Genomic DNA, 14,611 nt, shown 5'->3' with positions numbered 1-14,611 from the left:
CAGGTCCTGGAGAGAAAGGGGTGACTTCCCTGACTCTTCCCTCTTCTCTCCATCATCAGCTTCAGTCTGAGCAGGAGCTGGAAGTCCTCAGTGTCCTACCTCCTGGGTGGCAGCCAGATGAGCCAGTGGTGCCCAGGCCCTTCCTCCTTGTACCATCCACCCGGGTCACCTTCCTGGCCTGGCAGTATCGGTTTGTCATTGAGCTGGACCTCAGCCCATCTACTGGCATTGTGGTAAGGGGTTGGTTGAGGGGAGGCAGTGGGAAGAAAGGATTGGGTAGGAAGTGAGGAATAAGAAGAGGCAGCCTGAGATAAGTGAAGAATGATCCCACAGTGGTACCACTGTGGAAAGGAGACAGATGTGTGAAGGATTGCTGGGTGTTTGAAGACAGAGCCCATCCCATCTGTGCACGGTGTTGGGGGATATGATCAACCTTAAGAATCTCACCCCCGGAAGCTGCTTGTATCTGCCCTCTGCTCAGGGCTGTATTTGGTTACCCTTGAGAGACCTTTCTTTGCATTGCCCTCAGGATGATTCCACAGGGGAGATCTTGTTTGATGAAGTTTTCCATGCCCTCTCCCGCTGCCTAGGCGGGCTGCTCCAGCCCTTCCGAGTGCCTGGATCTTGTATCGACTTCCAGCCAGAGATCTACGTCACTATCCAGGCCTATTCCTCCATCATTGGCCTGCAGTCCCATCAGGTATTGCATCCTTTCTCCATGTCTGTTTCCTCAGACCTAATTTTGGGTAGTCTGCTGACCAAGTCCTTATCCTGACTCTACTCTCCATGCCCAAAGTCCCCAGCTCTCCTCAAACCTAGTCATCTCTGCAAATCTCTCTCCTTTGTTGTCTGTGTCTGTTGCTCTGGCCTTAAAGGGCCTTCCCATAAGCATCAGATGAGTTGGCACTGACTGGACAAATGCTCTCTCATTGCTCCTTTAAGTCTCTGGTTCTGCTCCTGAATGTCTCTTTTCTCTTCCCTGCTCCTTTTAGTTCCATCGGAAGGCTCGATACTGTCCTAACTCCTTGCACTGCCTCTAGGAGATGGTCTTTTGGGACAGTTTTGTGGTTTTGAAATATAACAAAGACCCAGAAACATAATTTCTTCCAAGGAGAGAGGAGGGTCATTTTTCTTCTAGAGCCCTGCGAGTTGTCGGGTGTTAATGCTGACCATACAGATAATTACAGGCTTATCCAGCACCCAGGCAGTCTATCAGAAGGCACTCCTTTTGGAGAATGGCCAAGTCTGTTACTGGAATATCTGTTTTGGGCTTAGATAAGTATTGGCCCAGTTTCCCCTCATCTGCTTGTAACCACCCTTAACTCATTGGTCAGGGCTTACCCTGAAACTGTCCCTGATGGCTGCATTGTCAACTTAGCTATCAAACTGGCTTTGAGAGAGGGGGATGCAAGAAACAGCATCTGAGGGGCTGAAATATGCACACGGCATTTGGTACATGCCTGGATCCCAGCCCTCCACCCGGGACTGAATTGTTCTCCTAGTGCTGGTGTTAGGACTGTTGGTGGTGGACTACATCCCCAGACAGAAATCAGGCTTTGCAGGTGCTCACGGTCAAGGTGAGAAAAGTTTAGATATTAGGTAATCACTCAACACTTGGTTGCCCACTCCAGTATTCTTGCCTGGAGAATCCCAGGGACGGGGGAGCCCAGTGGGCTGCCGTCTATGGGGTCGCACAGAGTCGGACACGACTGAAGCGACTTAGCAGCAGCAACACTTGGTTCACTTTGACAAACACTTAGTGAAGCCCGATCGATGGTCCTGGGGACACAGATGAATCGGACACTGTTCCTCTCCTGCTGGGAGGGGTTGAGAGCTTAGTTGGGGAGACAGATATTGAAGGAGGTAATTTCAGTTGAAAGTGATAAGGGCACTGATAAATTATGACTCAGGTGCTGTGGGAGCACCCAGCCAGCCTGGAGCAGCAGCAGGAGAGACTTTTGGACCAAGACATTTGAACTGAGTCTTGAAGGATGAATTGATATTAATTATTTAAAGCAGAGGAAATGGGCTTTCCAGGCAGAGGGGCCAGCAGAAGCAAAGAGAGAGAGCTGTGAAACTGTGCTGTCAGTCACAGGGGTTCTAGGGAGCTACATGTTACTCAGCCGGACCCAATGAAGATTGAGTGATGGGAGGGTTAGGAGGGTGGTAAAGGGGAGGCTGGAGAGATAAGCGGGGGCAGAATTATGAAACGCCTTGGATGTCATGGCTAAGAACTTGCACTTTATTCTGCAGGGCAGTTTAGTGGTAAAGAGCATCTGTATCTGCAAGTGCCTCATGTGCTTCCTGGCTGTACCCCTTACCAGCTGTGTGCTCTTATGCAAGTTACTTAACCTCTCTGTGTATCTGGGTCTTTTCTCCAAAATGAGGATGTCACCAATATTGCATGGTGATTGAATTAATACATGTCAAGCATTTATTAATAAAACAGTGCCTGTCACGTAGAAAATGTGTAAATGTTAGCTACTGAAATTATTAGTCACAGGTAGTAGAGAACTGTTAGATGTTTGGAATGTCAGTGACAGGATCAGATGTGTACACTAGGAAGATGACAGTTGTTCGTGGCCAGTGAGAAGAATTGGGAGCAAATTCTGGACTAGGGAGAACAGGCAGAAGATTATTGCAACATGGCAGAGGAGGTGAGCTCTGAACAAGGACGGCCACTGTGGAGAAGACAAGGACTGAGAACTTCGGTAAGCCTCCAGGGCTTCTTGTCACCAAGTCAGCTAAGAAGTGAGGCAACTTCCTCAAGATGTATCCTGCTGTTTTTCAAAACAAAAAATTGTCACGTTTATACTATCCCTTTGAAGGAGATTTGGAAAGTATATAAAATATTAAAACAAAAACCTACAGAACTTGCTCATAATATACCTCCCAGAAATAGCTATTTTTGACATGTTATGGAATGTCTTTCTTCTCTTTGAGTATGCGTTTATTTCGCTCATCACCACTCCTCAGTCCAGAGACAGAAGAAACATCAAGCTTATTTCAAACACCCAGTTCTACCTTCTGCTCTTTTAACATATGATATGGGCATTTCTCCACATCACTACATATTTTTTGAAAACACAGTTTTAAATGACTGCTGCTCTTAATATTTTATCATGTTTTTGTCATTATATATTTAGCCAAACCTGTATTGTTGGCCCCTTAGGTTGACCCGGTTTTCACTCTCCTGAAAAGTACAGCTCTGAACACCTTTCTCATCTTTTCACAGCCCCAGCTCCCAGTCTTCCTCTCCTCACAGTCAGGCCTCTAGTCGTCCAAAGTCCCGCTCTGCCCTCTTCTGGCTGCCCCCACCCACTGGCCCAATTCTGAATAGAGCGAAGAAGTAGCTGTCGGGCGGCGAGGGCAGGGGTTGGGGAGAAGGGGCAGGTTGTGGGAGTCTGATGAGAACAAGGAGAGAGGAGAGATTCCGAGGGCCACCACAGGGGCCACCAGGTCTGTATAAAATTTTTAGGATGGGAGAACTTCCTCATGTTGAAAGTAGAAGGAAGGAAACCCCATGGAGAGAGAACCAAGATGTTAGACAAAAGATCCAAGATTAGATGGAGATATCAGCTTTGGGGAGAAAAAAGAGGAAGAGGAATCTTTTCTTTGGCACCTGAAAGGAAGAACAAGAACACAGATAGATCCAAATGACTGGCAAATGCTGAGGGCATTTTCGGTGGGTTAGAGAGGAGTACACCGTGAAGGTTAGGGTGAGTGGGGAGTTCCTTTGACTGGTTTCCTTTCTCTGTGAAAATGGTGGGTGGGAGTTATCTGCTGAGGGTAAAGAGAAGGCAAGAACACTCGTTGGGGGAATAAGATTCTAAGCTTAAGAAAGAGAAAAGGTCCAGAGAAGCTTCTGTGCGCAGTGCTTGGAAATCAACAAGAGTAAGAACGTACGAATCAAAAGAGGCTTTTCCTGGCCAGATAAGGCAGCTTGTAGACAATGTCCTGGAGGCCAAGATGGAGGAAACTGGAAGATGTTAGTGGCGCCCCCATGTGGGAGCTTGGGGCAGCCCTGTGTGGCGAATAAATTGGGAGACCAGAGGGGTACTGCCCAGTGTCCCCCTGCCCTTCATGTCTCGCTCTTTCCCTTGTGCTTCTCAGGTGCTGGTCCAGGGCTGCCTTTTGGACCCTTCCCAGCGGGAGGTGTTCTTGCAGCAGGTGTATGCACAGCTCTGTCTCTTTGAGGATAAGGTGGCCACCATGCTACAGCAGCAGTATGACCCCCAGAGCCAGGTATGTGGGAGAGAAAGCAGGTAGAGGCCGCTTAGAAGGAGGAGCTGTTAAGGGACAGAGGAAGGACAAGCCAAATGTCATAGAGGGAAGAGACGGCAGAAAAAAAGGGCTAAAAGCCAGGGGCAGAGGGCACCAAGGAAAGAAGTGCTAGTGAGTGCACACGACAGGTTCCCTGTTGGAAGAGGGCTTAGACAGACTCCCCAAGATGCGTGTTGCTGCTGGGAGAAAATGTGGAGGCTGTGTGCTTGTGTTTTTTCAGTCCTGAATCTTCTCCCCCAGTGGATCTGAGAAGGTGATCGTCGATGACTTTGATTTATACTATTTTGTATAATCTGGGATAAAGCTGCTTGGGTTCACCACAGTGCACTCTCTTGTTCTTTTAGATAACTGAGAAGTAGCCAGGCAGATGGCAGGTCTGTGTGTCTGAAGACTTAATCTGATTGATGTATTAGTATATATCACAATGGCAATGGAAGAACATGGAAAGGGGGCCTTACTTGCAAAAGGTGGGGAAGGCCTGCTCCAGGACAGTGTGGTGCTTCACCTGGTGCTGGACCCCCTGCCCATCTGAGGATCGGCCTCCAAGCACACAGCAGGGGGAGGAGCATAGTCAGGACTTGGCCACACAGTAGGGGAATTGGAGTGCTCATAGGATTAGGCCTGTCTGGCCTGGGCAATGCTGGACTATCAATTCTGGCTTTGCTGTGGATGGGGCAGCAGCGCCATCTGTCCCATTCAATCTTTTCTGTAACTTGGGCCAGACAGAAGACCAGCCCCCAGACTCAGGGGAGCCCTCAGGCCGGAAAGTGGGCGTTTCCATGGTCACAGCTGATCTTGGACTGGTCAGTATGATTCGTCAGGGCATCCTAGCGCTGCAGCTGCTGCCCTCCAACTCCAGTGCAGGTCAGTAGGAGGAATGTTGATGGGATTGGGGAAAGGGGGGGTACAGGAAGGGTAGATAGTATTATCAACAAAGATAGAAGTTCCAAAGGATTTGTGGGCCCTAGGGAAGCATGTCTGTTTCCTTGTTTGTGAAAGGTAAGTGTTCAGTAGTGTGTATCTCGAGTAGCCCCAGCTCTGACAACCAGCAGGGACCCTGGTGGGAAGGAGCAGAGCTCCAAGATCACCACTTGGAAGGAGGTTGGGACCCAGCCCTTGAAAGGTTGGAGCAGGAGGGAAGGGGAGAAAGAAAGGTATTGGAGGATTATAAAACACAGTGGTTGGTGGACACTGAGGTCCTGTCCCTCAGGTGCCTCCCCATGACTCTGATCTGGAGGGCCCCCAGGTTTGAGTCTGATGCTTCCTGCTTCAGGTATCATTGTAATCACGGATGGAGTGACCAGTGTCCCTGATGTTGCTGTCTGTGAGACGCTGCTGAACCAGCTTCGCAGTGGCACTGTGGCCTGTTCTTTTGTGCAGGTAAGGACTTTCTGGGAAGGAGCAGAGGAAAGTATCATACCTTACAAGGTGGAATGTGGCTGGTTACTTTCTTGTAGGCAGTGGTTTCCCAGGTAAAGCCAATAACATAGTTCTGGAGGGATGGTGGGGATGGGGAGGGAGCATCATGTCTAGAACAGGATAGTAAAGTGGTGGGGGAGGATTCTCATCTTTGTTCTTTCCTTAGGATGTGAGAGACAGCACGTTAGAGTAAGAAGAATGCAGAATTTGCTGTCTGGCAGTCAGTTCCAGTCCCACCTCCCTCATTAGATTAGTTATTCCTGTTTTGGTTGCAAGGGTCAGAAAACCCAGCTCAAACTAGCTTAAGCAGAGGAGGGAGTGAGTATATTCCGGCGCCTGTAGCCAGTTTGAATTGACAGGCTATAGGATAGACGGCAGAGAGCTGTGAAAAGCGAGGCTGGAGGGTAGGCATAGGCCAGAGTGTGGAAAGGTGCTTCTGCTGTGTTAGAAGTTCCAGCATAATTGTGTGGGTGATGCTGATAGAGGGAAGGAAAGTCACTTACTGGGTTTATGTTTTATAAATGTCACTCATTGCTGGGGGAGGGACAAGAGTGGAGGCAGGGAGGCTGTTAATTGCAGTGGTCAGGTGAGAGGATCAGGACTTAAACTAGGGGAATTCAGGGTAAGAGAGAAAGGGGGTAGCATTAAGGAAATGAACGCGCGGCGTCAACATGACTTACGATTAGCAAGATGTGAGGGGTGAACAAGAAAGAGGGGCTAAGGATGCCCCCAAGTTTCTGACTTCACTGATGATGGGAGCCAGCAGAGTCAACAGAGAGCAGCAGGTGGGGTGGAGTGAGGACAGGATGATGAATCCAGGTGTGTGCACATTGTTCCAGGTGCCTGTGTGTCACCTGTGGAGTTGGGCACACCTGGCCGGAATCCTGGCTCCACTTACTGGCTGTGTGATGTGGACACATCACTTCACTTCTTGGGTGGATTCACTTATAAACAGAGATTGTAACAGTACCTTCCTCAGTGGGTGAGGTGATGCATTTGAAGGGTTTAGCACAGTGCAGAATTACATAGTAAATGACTGCTATTCGTAGCAGTTAGCAGTCGGACATGGAGATCAGATACTCAGGAGTCCACACTAATGGAGAAATGTTAGGATTTGGGCAGCCTACACATGGCATTTGAGAATAGAGGAGGGTCCCCAAAGAACTTGGGGGATACTGGGGTTTAAAGATCTTTCATAGAAAGAGGGCCCAGCAAAGAATGAAGAGGAAATAATCAGACAAACCAGAAGGCTCTGGTGTCAAGAATTTCCAGGTTTGGGGGGGGAGGAGTACTTCACAGCATGAGAGGCAGTAGAGAGATCATGTACAATGAGGAATAAAAAGTGCCCTTTGGGTTTGGCGATTAGAAGGTTATGGAATTTTTTTTTGAGGCTATTACAGTCAAGAGGCAGTGAGAGAAATGATTGCAGTGCATGGAAGAGTGGGTAGAAGGGAAGGATGTAGAGACAAGTGTTGACATGTGGAATCAAGTTGTTCAGATCAAGGGAGGAGCAAGCATGCGCGCGAGAGAGGACAGCAGCCTGAGGGGAGGATAGGGTGGAAAGAGAGGGGTGTTCTGATTTGTGTTTTAAGCTAGAGACTTCATGTTTCCAAAGGGCCATGGTGGAGCAGAGTTTGAAAAAAAGGTAAGGAAGCTGAATGAAGTCCCTAAATTAATAGGAGGGCATTGGCTCAAAAACCAAATTGAGGGATTCTTGGAGCAGAAGAGTGTCCTTCCTTCTCTGAGACTAGGATAGAAGTGAAGACATGTACTGTGAGGGAGGGAGGCAGAGCTGCAAAGGAGGAACGACACTGAAGACCGGCCTGAAGGACCAGCTGGGTTGGGTGCCATACGTTTTGATGTGGCGCCACCCTGCACAACTATGCAGTTTTTCTTCCATTTGGGATCCACTAAGATCTCATTTGGGATCTGGGTATAGAGCTTGTGATCCTAGTTGGGGTTTCCAGGTGGAAGCAGAAAAAAAGTGAGGAGGGCCTGGGAGTTGAGAATGTTGCATGATAAGTTGCTTGAACATGGGGTCCAGGCTGGGTTGAGAAAAGAGGGCCAGGAGGACGTGGATAGATTTGAAAAGAGCAAAGGTTCAAGGCCTGGAAGTTTTAATGGGATCAGAGGGCAGCAGGAGGAGGAGGATGAAAGGAACTTAAAAATGGGACAGAGTTATGTGTAATCAGGGATGTGGCGGGTGAATTTGCAAAGAGGAAGTAGTTCCAGGTGAAGCCAGCGGCCAGTGTGTAGCCAGAGGGGCAGGTGAGTGGAATAAAGTTCTTGGAGATGAGGGTTAAGGAGCTAAGAGGTCAGGGAATTGAATGAACCATCTGTAGGTGTCCCCACCTCTGATATCTAAAGCCTGATGATCTGAGGTGGAGCTGATGTAATAATAATAGAAATAACTTGCACAGTAAATGTAATACAGTTGAATCATCCTGAAAACCATCCCTCTCAACCCTGGTTCATGGGATAATTGTCTTCCACGAAATTGGTCACTGGTGCCAAAAAGGTTGGGGACTGCTAAATTCTAGAGTATACCTCCAAAGGACCAACTAGTAAACATTTTAAGTTTTGTGGGCCCTATGGTTGTCCCAGCTACTCAGCTGTGCTCTTGTAGCCTGAAAGCAGGCATGAACAGTAGGAAGATGAATGGGCGTGCTGTGTTCCAATAAAAGTTTATTTACAAAAATAGATGCTAGGCTAGATTTGACTGCAGGTTGTATGTGGTTTGCCAATCTCTGATCTATGGGTTTAGTGCTCAAACTACAGTCCACAGACCAGCAGCCTTGGCATTGCCAGGGAGCTTGTTAGAAATGCAAAATCTTAGGCCCCCACCCCAGACCTCAGGTGTTTTGTGTGCAGCCTAAAGTTTGAGAAGCACCCTGTCAGACACTGCAGTCTTGAGATGATGATAGGAATTTGGTGAACCATTGGCCAAAATCTTAGTGAATGGAGTCAGGCTGGTATTTGATGTGGGGCGAGAGAGGTGTGGCCAGCTGGCGTTGGCTTCAGACAGAAGGGCTCAGGGAAGGAAAGCTGCAGCTGTGCGGGCCAGGGATGGGAGCTGCCACCCAGCCCAGTCTCTTCTTGCACTTTCTTCTCCGTTGCCTCTCTTGGAGCTAGGTCTCTACTTGCTCACTTTCTTCAGGTGGGAGGAGTTTACTCTTACGACTGCAGTTTTGGCCACGTACCTAACGTGGAATTGATGAAGTTTATCGCCATGGCAACATTCGGCTCCTACCTGTCCACTTGCCCTGAGCCCGAACCAGGCAACCTGGGTCTGACTGTCTACCACCGGGCATTTCTCCTCTACTCCTTCCTGCGCAGCGGGGAAGCCCTGAACCCTGAATATTACTGCGGTGAGGGGCAGACTGGGGCAGGTGTGGGAACCGGGGGACCCTAGTGTGGACCCAGAGATGATACAGGGATCTGTCTAGGGCTCGGGTCCCCAGGCAGTGTAACTGGGCTGACGACTTTGCCCTGGTCTCTCCTGTGATTCAGTGCAGCCCCTCCCCCGTCCCTCCGTCAGCTAACGGATAACACTGACCCCCTGCCCCGTCCTCACCCATCCCCTAGGCTCCCAGCACCGCCTGTTTAATGAGCACCTGGTCTCCGCAAGCAGCAACCCTGCCTTGGCCCTGCGCCGGAAAAAGCACACTGAGAAGGAGGTTCCAGCTGACTTGGTCAGCACCGTGTCTGTGCGGCTTCGAGAGGGCTACAGCGTCCGAGAGGTCACATTGGCCAAAGGTAAGGTCTAGGCCCTGCTGTATCCCATACCTCTAAACAGAGCAGGAGACCCCCACATACCATGCATGACAGACTCTGCCTGTCAGTTGAGATGAGCGGGTTCTGAATTGCCTTCTGGGCTTACTTCTCTTAGGATTTAGCTTCCCAGTTCCATCTCCTTCTGTTCCAGGTGAGTCATCTGAGAGTGGTGTAGTGTCCTGGACTTAGCTTTGTTTTCAGATTTTGGCTGCAAACTTCAGTTTGTGTCAGTTGGCAGGCTCTGGGCCTGCACTCTGTGGAACCAGGCTTGGAACCTTTGGCCAGGCTAGAGTTCCATGCTATAGGTGGAGGTTGTGGACAGGACTCGGTCCCAGGCCCTCCTCCCCTCCTGCTTCCCCTGAAGGCGGGTCCCAGCTGGAGGTGAAACTGGTGCTGCTGTGGAAACACAACATGCGCATTGAGTATGTGGCTACTGCACCCTGGCCCCTGGAGCCTGAGGGCCCTCGAGGCACCCGGGTGGAAGTGACAATGGAAGGCGGTTATGACATCCTGCATGACGTGTCCTGTGCGCTGAGACAACCCATTCGCTCCCTGTATCGGACCCACGTTATCCGGCGGTTCTGGAACACACTGCAGAGGTAAGCAAGGTCACCGCTCAGTGACGGAGGCCCCACTTGTTGTGTGGAGGGATGGATGTGTCAAAGCGGGGGCTGGAGAGAGTCACCCTGAGCCCTAGGGGCTTGTGTCCAGATTCCCATATGCCCCTGGGGCTCCCCGCCCCTGACTCCCCAGAGGCCAGGGAGGCTCAGGGTGGCCCTTGCTCTGCAGCATTAACCAGACGGACCAGATGCTCGCCCACCTGCAGTCCTTCTCCTCTGTCCCAGAACACTTCACACTGCCTGACAGCACCAAGAGCGGAGTGCCTCTCTTCTACATCCCACCTGGCTCCACCACCCCGGTGAGGGGACCCTGACGCGCGTTCTCCCTGTCCTGTGCTCACCCTCTGGAGCCCAGAGCCACATTCATTTTCCTCACCTCTCAAATCTGAGGCCCCCAAACCAGGACCCTGAACTTGAGCCTTCAGAGGCCCCTCCCCCCCACCTCCCCAGGGGAGGAAAGAGTCTCTAGAGAAAGGTGGCCCTCAATAGATCATTGGAGTCAAAGGTCAAGACTTGCAGAATGTCTCGGTAGTGGTCTCCCAGCCAGCTGCAAGCCCTCTTGCCATCTCCACATGGCATCCTCCAGCCTCCTCCGCATTTTCAGCCAACCACTGACTGCTGTGCTTCTCAAGGACTGTGTTTTCATTTGTCCTTTGCTTTCTCCACACTTGGCCCCAGCCGTCAGCCTAGCAGTGAGGGGCTGGGGGCTTATTCTAGTGAATAATAGCCTCATTCCTGAGGTCCTGCCACCACTGAGAGGCTTTCCTCCAAAGTCAGTAATGGAAGTTCCATCCTGTGTCTGGATTCAGCTTTAAGAGGCCATGTGGCCTGTCCCTGGGCTCGTTTGTCTTAATCTAACTGGTGGTCCCCAACCTTTTTGACAGCAGGGACCGGTTTTTTGGAAGACAATTTTTCCACAGACTGGGGTTTCAGGGAGTCGTTTTGGAATGACTGAAGTGCATTACATTTATTGTGAATTTTATTTCTTACTATTATTTCAACATTTCCAGCCCAGACCATTAGGCATGAGATTCTGGAGACTGGGGACCCCTCACCTAGCCTTTGTATTGGAGGCAGTTTCTGCCTCTGTCCCAAGCTGGGCTGAGGGTTCCTTTAGCCTTACACCACTGCCGCCTCTGACCCCTCCTCACCCCGGGCTCCGATGCTATGAGGAGGTTATTCATGAGCTCGTCCTGCCCCCAGGTGCTCTCGCTTCAGCACAGTGGCTCCGACTCCTCCCATGCCCAGTTTGCTGCCTACTGGAAGCCGGTGCTGTCCATGGACGCTAACTCATGGCAGCGCTGGCTGCACATGCACCGCCTAGTGCTCATCCTGGAGCATGACACGTGCGTGTCCCTAGTCGGGCTGCAGCCCGGGCGGAGGGGCAGGGGGCGGGAGGGACGCGGGGGCACAGGGAGGGGAGGCAGGGGATGAGCCCGTACCGACCTTGGCCAAGAAAAGCTTCAACCCGTCCTGGCCCTCCTGCTCTTGAGCCTCCAGACCCTCAGACAGGGCCTGAAAGGGAGAAATAGCAGCCTGTCCCTCTCCCCCACGCCTGGGCCCGGGAGGGCGGACCTCAGCGCACCCCGTCTTCCCAGGCCGATCCCCAAGCATCTGCACACCCCGGGCAGCAACGGCCGCTACAGCACGGTCCAGTGCAGGATCTCGCACTCCTCGCTGACCTCCCTGCTCCGTGACTGGAGCAGCTTCGTGCTAGTGGAGGGCTATTCCTATGTGAAGCTGCTCTCCAGGTGGGCACGGTGACGTCCTCCCCTCCTCCCCCTCATCCTGTGTCTCTTCCTCTCACCCCATACCCTCTCCCTCCTTCCTCCTAAACCCATCTTCTCCCAGCCGAGGGCTGCTCACGGACCCGCCGTTTCTCCCCAGTGCCCCAGACCAGCCCCCCTTCTCCTTCTACATGGTCCGCATCATCTCCAAGGCCCCGTGCATGGTGCTCCGCCTGGGTTTCCCCATCGGCACGCCAGCACAGGCTCGGCACAAGGTGAGCGGGGCCCCAACTCACTCTCCAACCCACGGGCCCTTTAGTGTCCACTGGCTCCTTCTCCCCAGCATTCCCGGGACCAGTCAAAGGAGGAGCCCCCCAGACCAAGAAGCCGTGGGGTACCAGGCTGTCCCACCTCGTCTGTGGACCCTTTTTGCATGTCCACAGGAGATGGGAGCAGGAATGTGTGATCACAGTTTCCCCTCAGATTGTGTCGGACTTGCGGGAAGAAATCCTGCGCCTACGTTTCCCCCACCGGGTTCAAAGCAAGGAGCCGACACCCAAGGTGAAACGAAAAGGGCTGGGGAGCACCGGTGGGGGCAGCTCTCCCTCCAAGTCCCCCCCAACGCTGGGGCCACAGCAGGCCCTGTCTGACCGGCCCTGCCTTGTGGTCCTGCATAAGCCACTGGACAAGCTGCTCATCAGGTTGGTAGAGAGGGTGAGGACGGGCCAGGAACGCATTGGGGGGCCACAGCTGAGCTGGGCATCTGTAGAGGTCAACTGGGAATTGCCCTTGTTGCCCAGGTATGAGAAGCTGCCCCTGGACTACCGGGCACCCTTCTTGCTGACCCTGGAGCCCCCGGGGCCACTGCCCTTGGTGTCGGGCCGCTCGGCCTCTTCTAGCCTGGCATCACTGTCCCGCTACCTGTACCACCAGCGCTGGCTCTGGAGCGTCCCGTCAGGACTGGCTCCTGCGCTGCCGCTCAGCGCCATCGCCCAGCTCCTTTCCATCCTCACTGAGTACGTCACTCAGCCTACCGGGTCACTGGGGGGCAGGGAGGGAGCAAGCGTCGACGCTGGGCTTGGATGCTGGCAGAAAGCCTAAGCCAGACACGGCCCCTCCCTCTGCCCTCATCTCTGAGGCCCCTGCTCTGCAGAGGAGCCAGCACAGAGCATGCGCGCCGCTCCCCTACCCACCACCTTTCCCCACAACTTGGTAATTTTGGCCTCTGGTTCTCATTGGACCTGCCACCCCTGAGGGACCAGTGGTTTGAGCAGGGCCACCAGCAGACAAGTCCACCTGGCTGGCTGCTGGAAAGTGGGTGTCTAAGTGGCATTGGAGGCCAGGGGTTGTATGCTGAGTGTCTCTCCCCATCTCATCCCATCCCACCCCTGCTTCTGCGGGGCCTCAGAGTCCGACTCTCGGAAGGATTCCACTTCGCCTGCAGTGGGGAAGGCATCATCACCATGGTCCTGGAGCTCCCGATTCAGGTACGTGCCATCCCTCACGAGCCCTCCCACCAAGGTCTATCATCATCCCAGGGCTACTCACCTCTGAGCGGCGTCGGGGCTGATGGAAACGCTGCCTCACTGGGACCCTGTGGCCTGAGGCCAATCCCAGGACAGTGTGGCGAGGGGCCTGAAGTTCTGAGGGCCAGAGCTAGGACAGGACCAAACTCTCCCCTCCTGTCCCAGAACGAGCCCCCGGGGCAGGCTGTAGCCGAGGAGAGGCACACGTGCGTGGTCCAGTACATCCTCTTCCCGCCTCACTCTACCTCCACCAAGGACAGGTGAGGCCTGACCCCTCCGAGCCACCTTGCTCCAGTTCCCCTTACCCCTACTATCCCCTAAAGGTCTATCTCCCAACCTTGAAAGTCAGAGCAGGGGGTGTTGTCTTTAGACGCTTTATCAGGCAGATACAGTGACAGAAGGCCATGTGTGAATTGTGGCTGTCCTGTGAGCCCTGGCCTTCCCGCCCTCCGTGGACAGACTCCCGACCAGGCGGCGGCGGGTTAGACTCTCCTTTCTTCCAGGCTTAGAGTCCTTCCTCCTTTAGCTTCTCAACAGATGATGACAACGATGTGGAGGTGGAGGCCCTGGAGGGGGACTCGGAACTCAACCTGGTCACCGAGGTGTGGGTGGAGCCACAGTGTGGACGGGTGGGACCTGGCCCTGAGAGCTGGAGACACCTCCAGGACTTGACGTACTGTGAGATCCCTCGAGCTGTGAGTGGCCTCGGAGGACCCTGCCACTCCCTAGTCCCCTGGGAGTAGCACAGCCTGATGGCTTCCTGGTCCCTCTCAGTCTCTGTGTTCTGAGTGTCTGTGTTGGTGTGGACTTCCTTGAGAGCTGGAGGCTGGGGTTAACCCCTGCCCTCTGCTATTTCTCACCTAGCTCCACCCTCGGGACGCTGCCTGCATAGGCTCCATGCTGAGCTTTGAGTACCTGATACAGCTCTGCCAGAGCAAGGAGTGGAGTCCCCTGCCCCCAGAGCCGAGGGTCTCTGCCGGTCAGTGGGGAGGGGCCCCTGGGCAGGAGCAGGGGAGGAGTGGGGAGAAGCCAGCCGCAGACGGGGACTCCAGGCCTCCCCGCACGCTCGTCCCCCCTGCCGCCCTCCCAGGATTGGACCAGGGAAGAGACGCCTGTGTCCACGAGATCCCTTTCCGTTTTGACCTCATGGGACTGTTGCCTCAGTGCCAGCAGCTCCAGATGTTCTTCCTCCTGCTTTCCAGAGGTGGGTAAACCTTGTGCCTTAAAGGCCAGCCAGCCAGGGGATATTAGAGACCACAGA

General features: G+C 53.0%; 1 protein-coding gene across 4 annotated transcripts in view; it reads left to right on the top strand.

The window, feature by feature from the left end:
• SZT2 (SZT2 subunit of KICSTOR complex) overlaps positions 1-14,611 on the top strand; it is a 52,710-nt gene that overhangs the window by 13,015 nt on the left and 25,084 nt on the right. For all 4 annotated transcript variants that reach the window (XM_081492640.1, XM_081492639.1, XM_081492637.1 and 1 more), the window contains exons 3-21: positions 60-233; positions 530-700; positions 4,114-4,245; positions 5,007-5,148; positions 5,558-5,664; positions 8,861-9,071; positions 9,289-9,459; positions 9,842-10,076; positions 10,267-10,396; positions 11,301-11,443; positions 11,696-11,848; positions 11,985-12,099; positions 12,308-12,525; positions 12,625-12,840; positions 13,233-13,311; positions 13,516-13,610; positions 13,877-14,045; positions 14,215-14,329; positions 14,441-14,554. In XM_081492640.1, the coding sequence (XP_081348766.1) occupies positions 60-233; positions 530-700; positions 4,114-4,245; positions 5,007-5,148; positions 5,558-5,664; positions 8,861-9,071; positions 9,289-9,459; positions 9,842-10,076; positions 10,267-10,396; positions 11,301-11,443; positions 11,696-11,848; positions 11,985-12,099; positions 12,308-12,525; positions 12,625-12,840; positions 13,233-13,311; positions 13,516-13,610; positions 13,877-14,045; positions 14,215-14,329; positions 14,441-14,554 (2,890 nt within the window). The remainder of the gene's footprint in view (positions 1-59; positions 234-529; positions 701-4,113; positions 4,246-5,006; positions 5,149-5,557; positions 5,665-8,860; positions 9,072-9,288; positions 9,460-9,841; positions 10,077-10,266; positions 10,397-11,300; positions 11,444-11,695; positions 11,849-11,984; positions 12,100-12,307; positions 12,526-12,624; positions 12,841-13,232; positions 13,312-13,515; positions 13,611-13,876; positions 14,046-14,214; positions 14,330-14,440; positions 14,555-14,611) is intronic.

The sequence above is a fragment of the Giraffa tippelskirchi genome, chromosome 5, assembly GCF_054371585.1.
Source record: "Giraffa tippelskirchi isolate mGirTip1 chromosome 5, T2T-mGirTip1v1.2.pri, whole genome shotgun sequence".
Classification (NCBI taxonomy): Eukaryota; Metazoa; Chordata; class Mammalia; order Artiodactyla; family Giraffidae; genus Giraffa; species Giraffa tippelskirchi.
The sequence above is the reverse complement of the archived record's forward strand: the minus strand, read 5'-3'. Positions and strand labels throughout refer to the sequence as shown.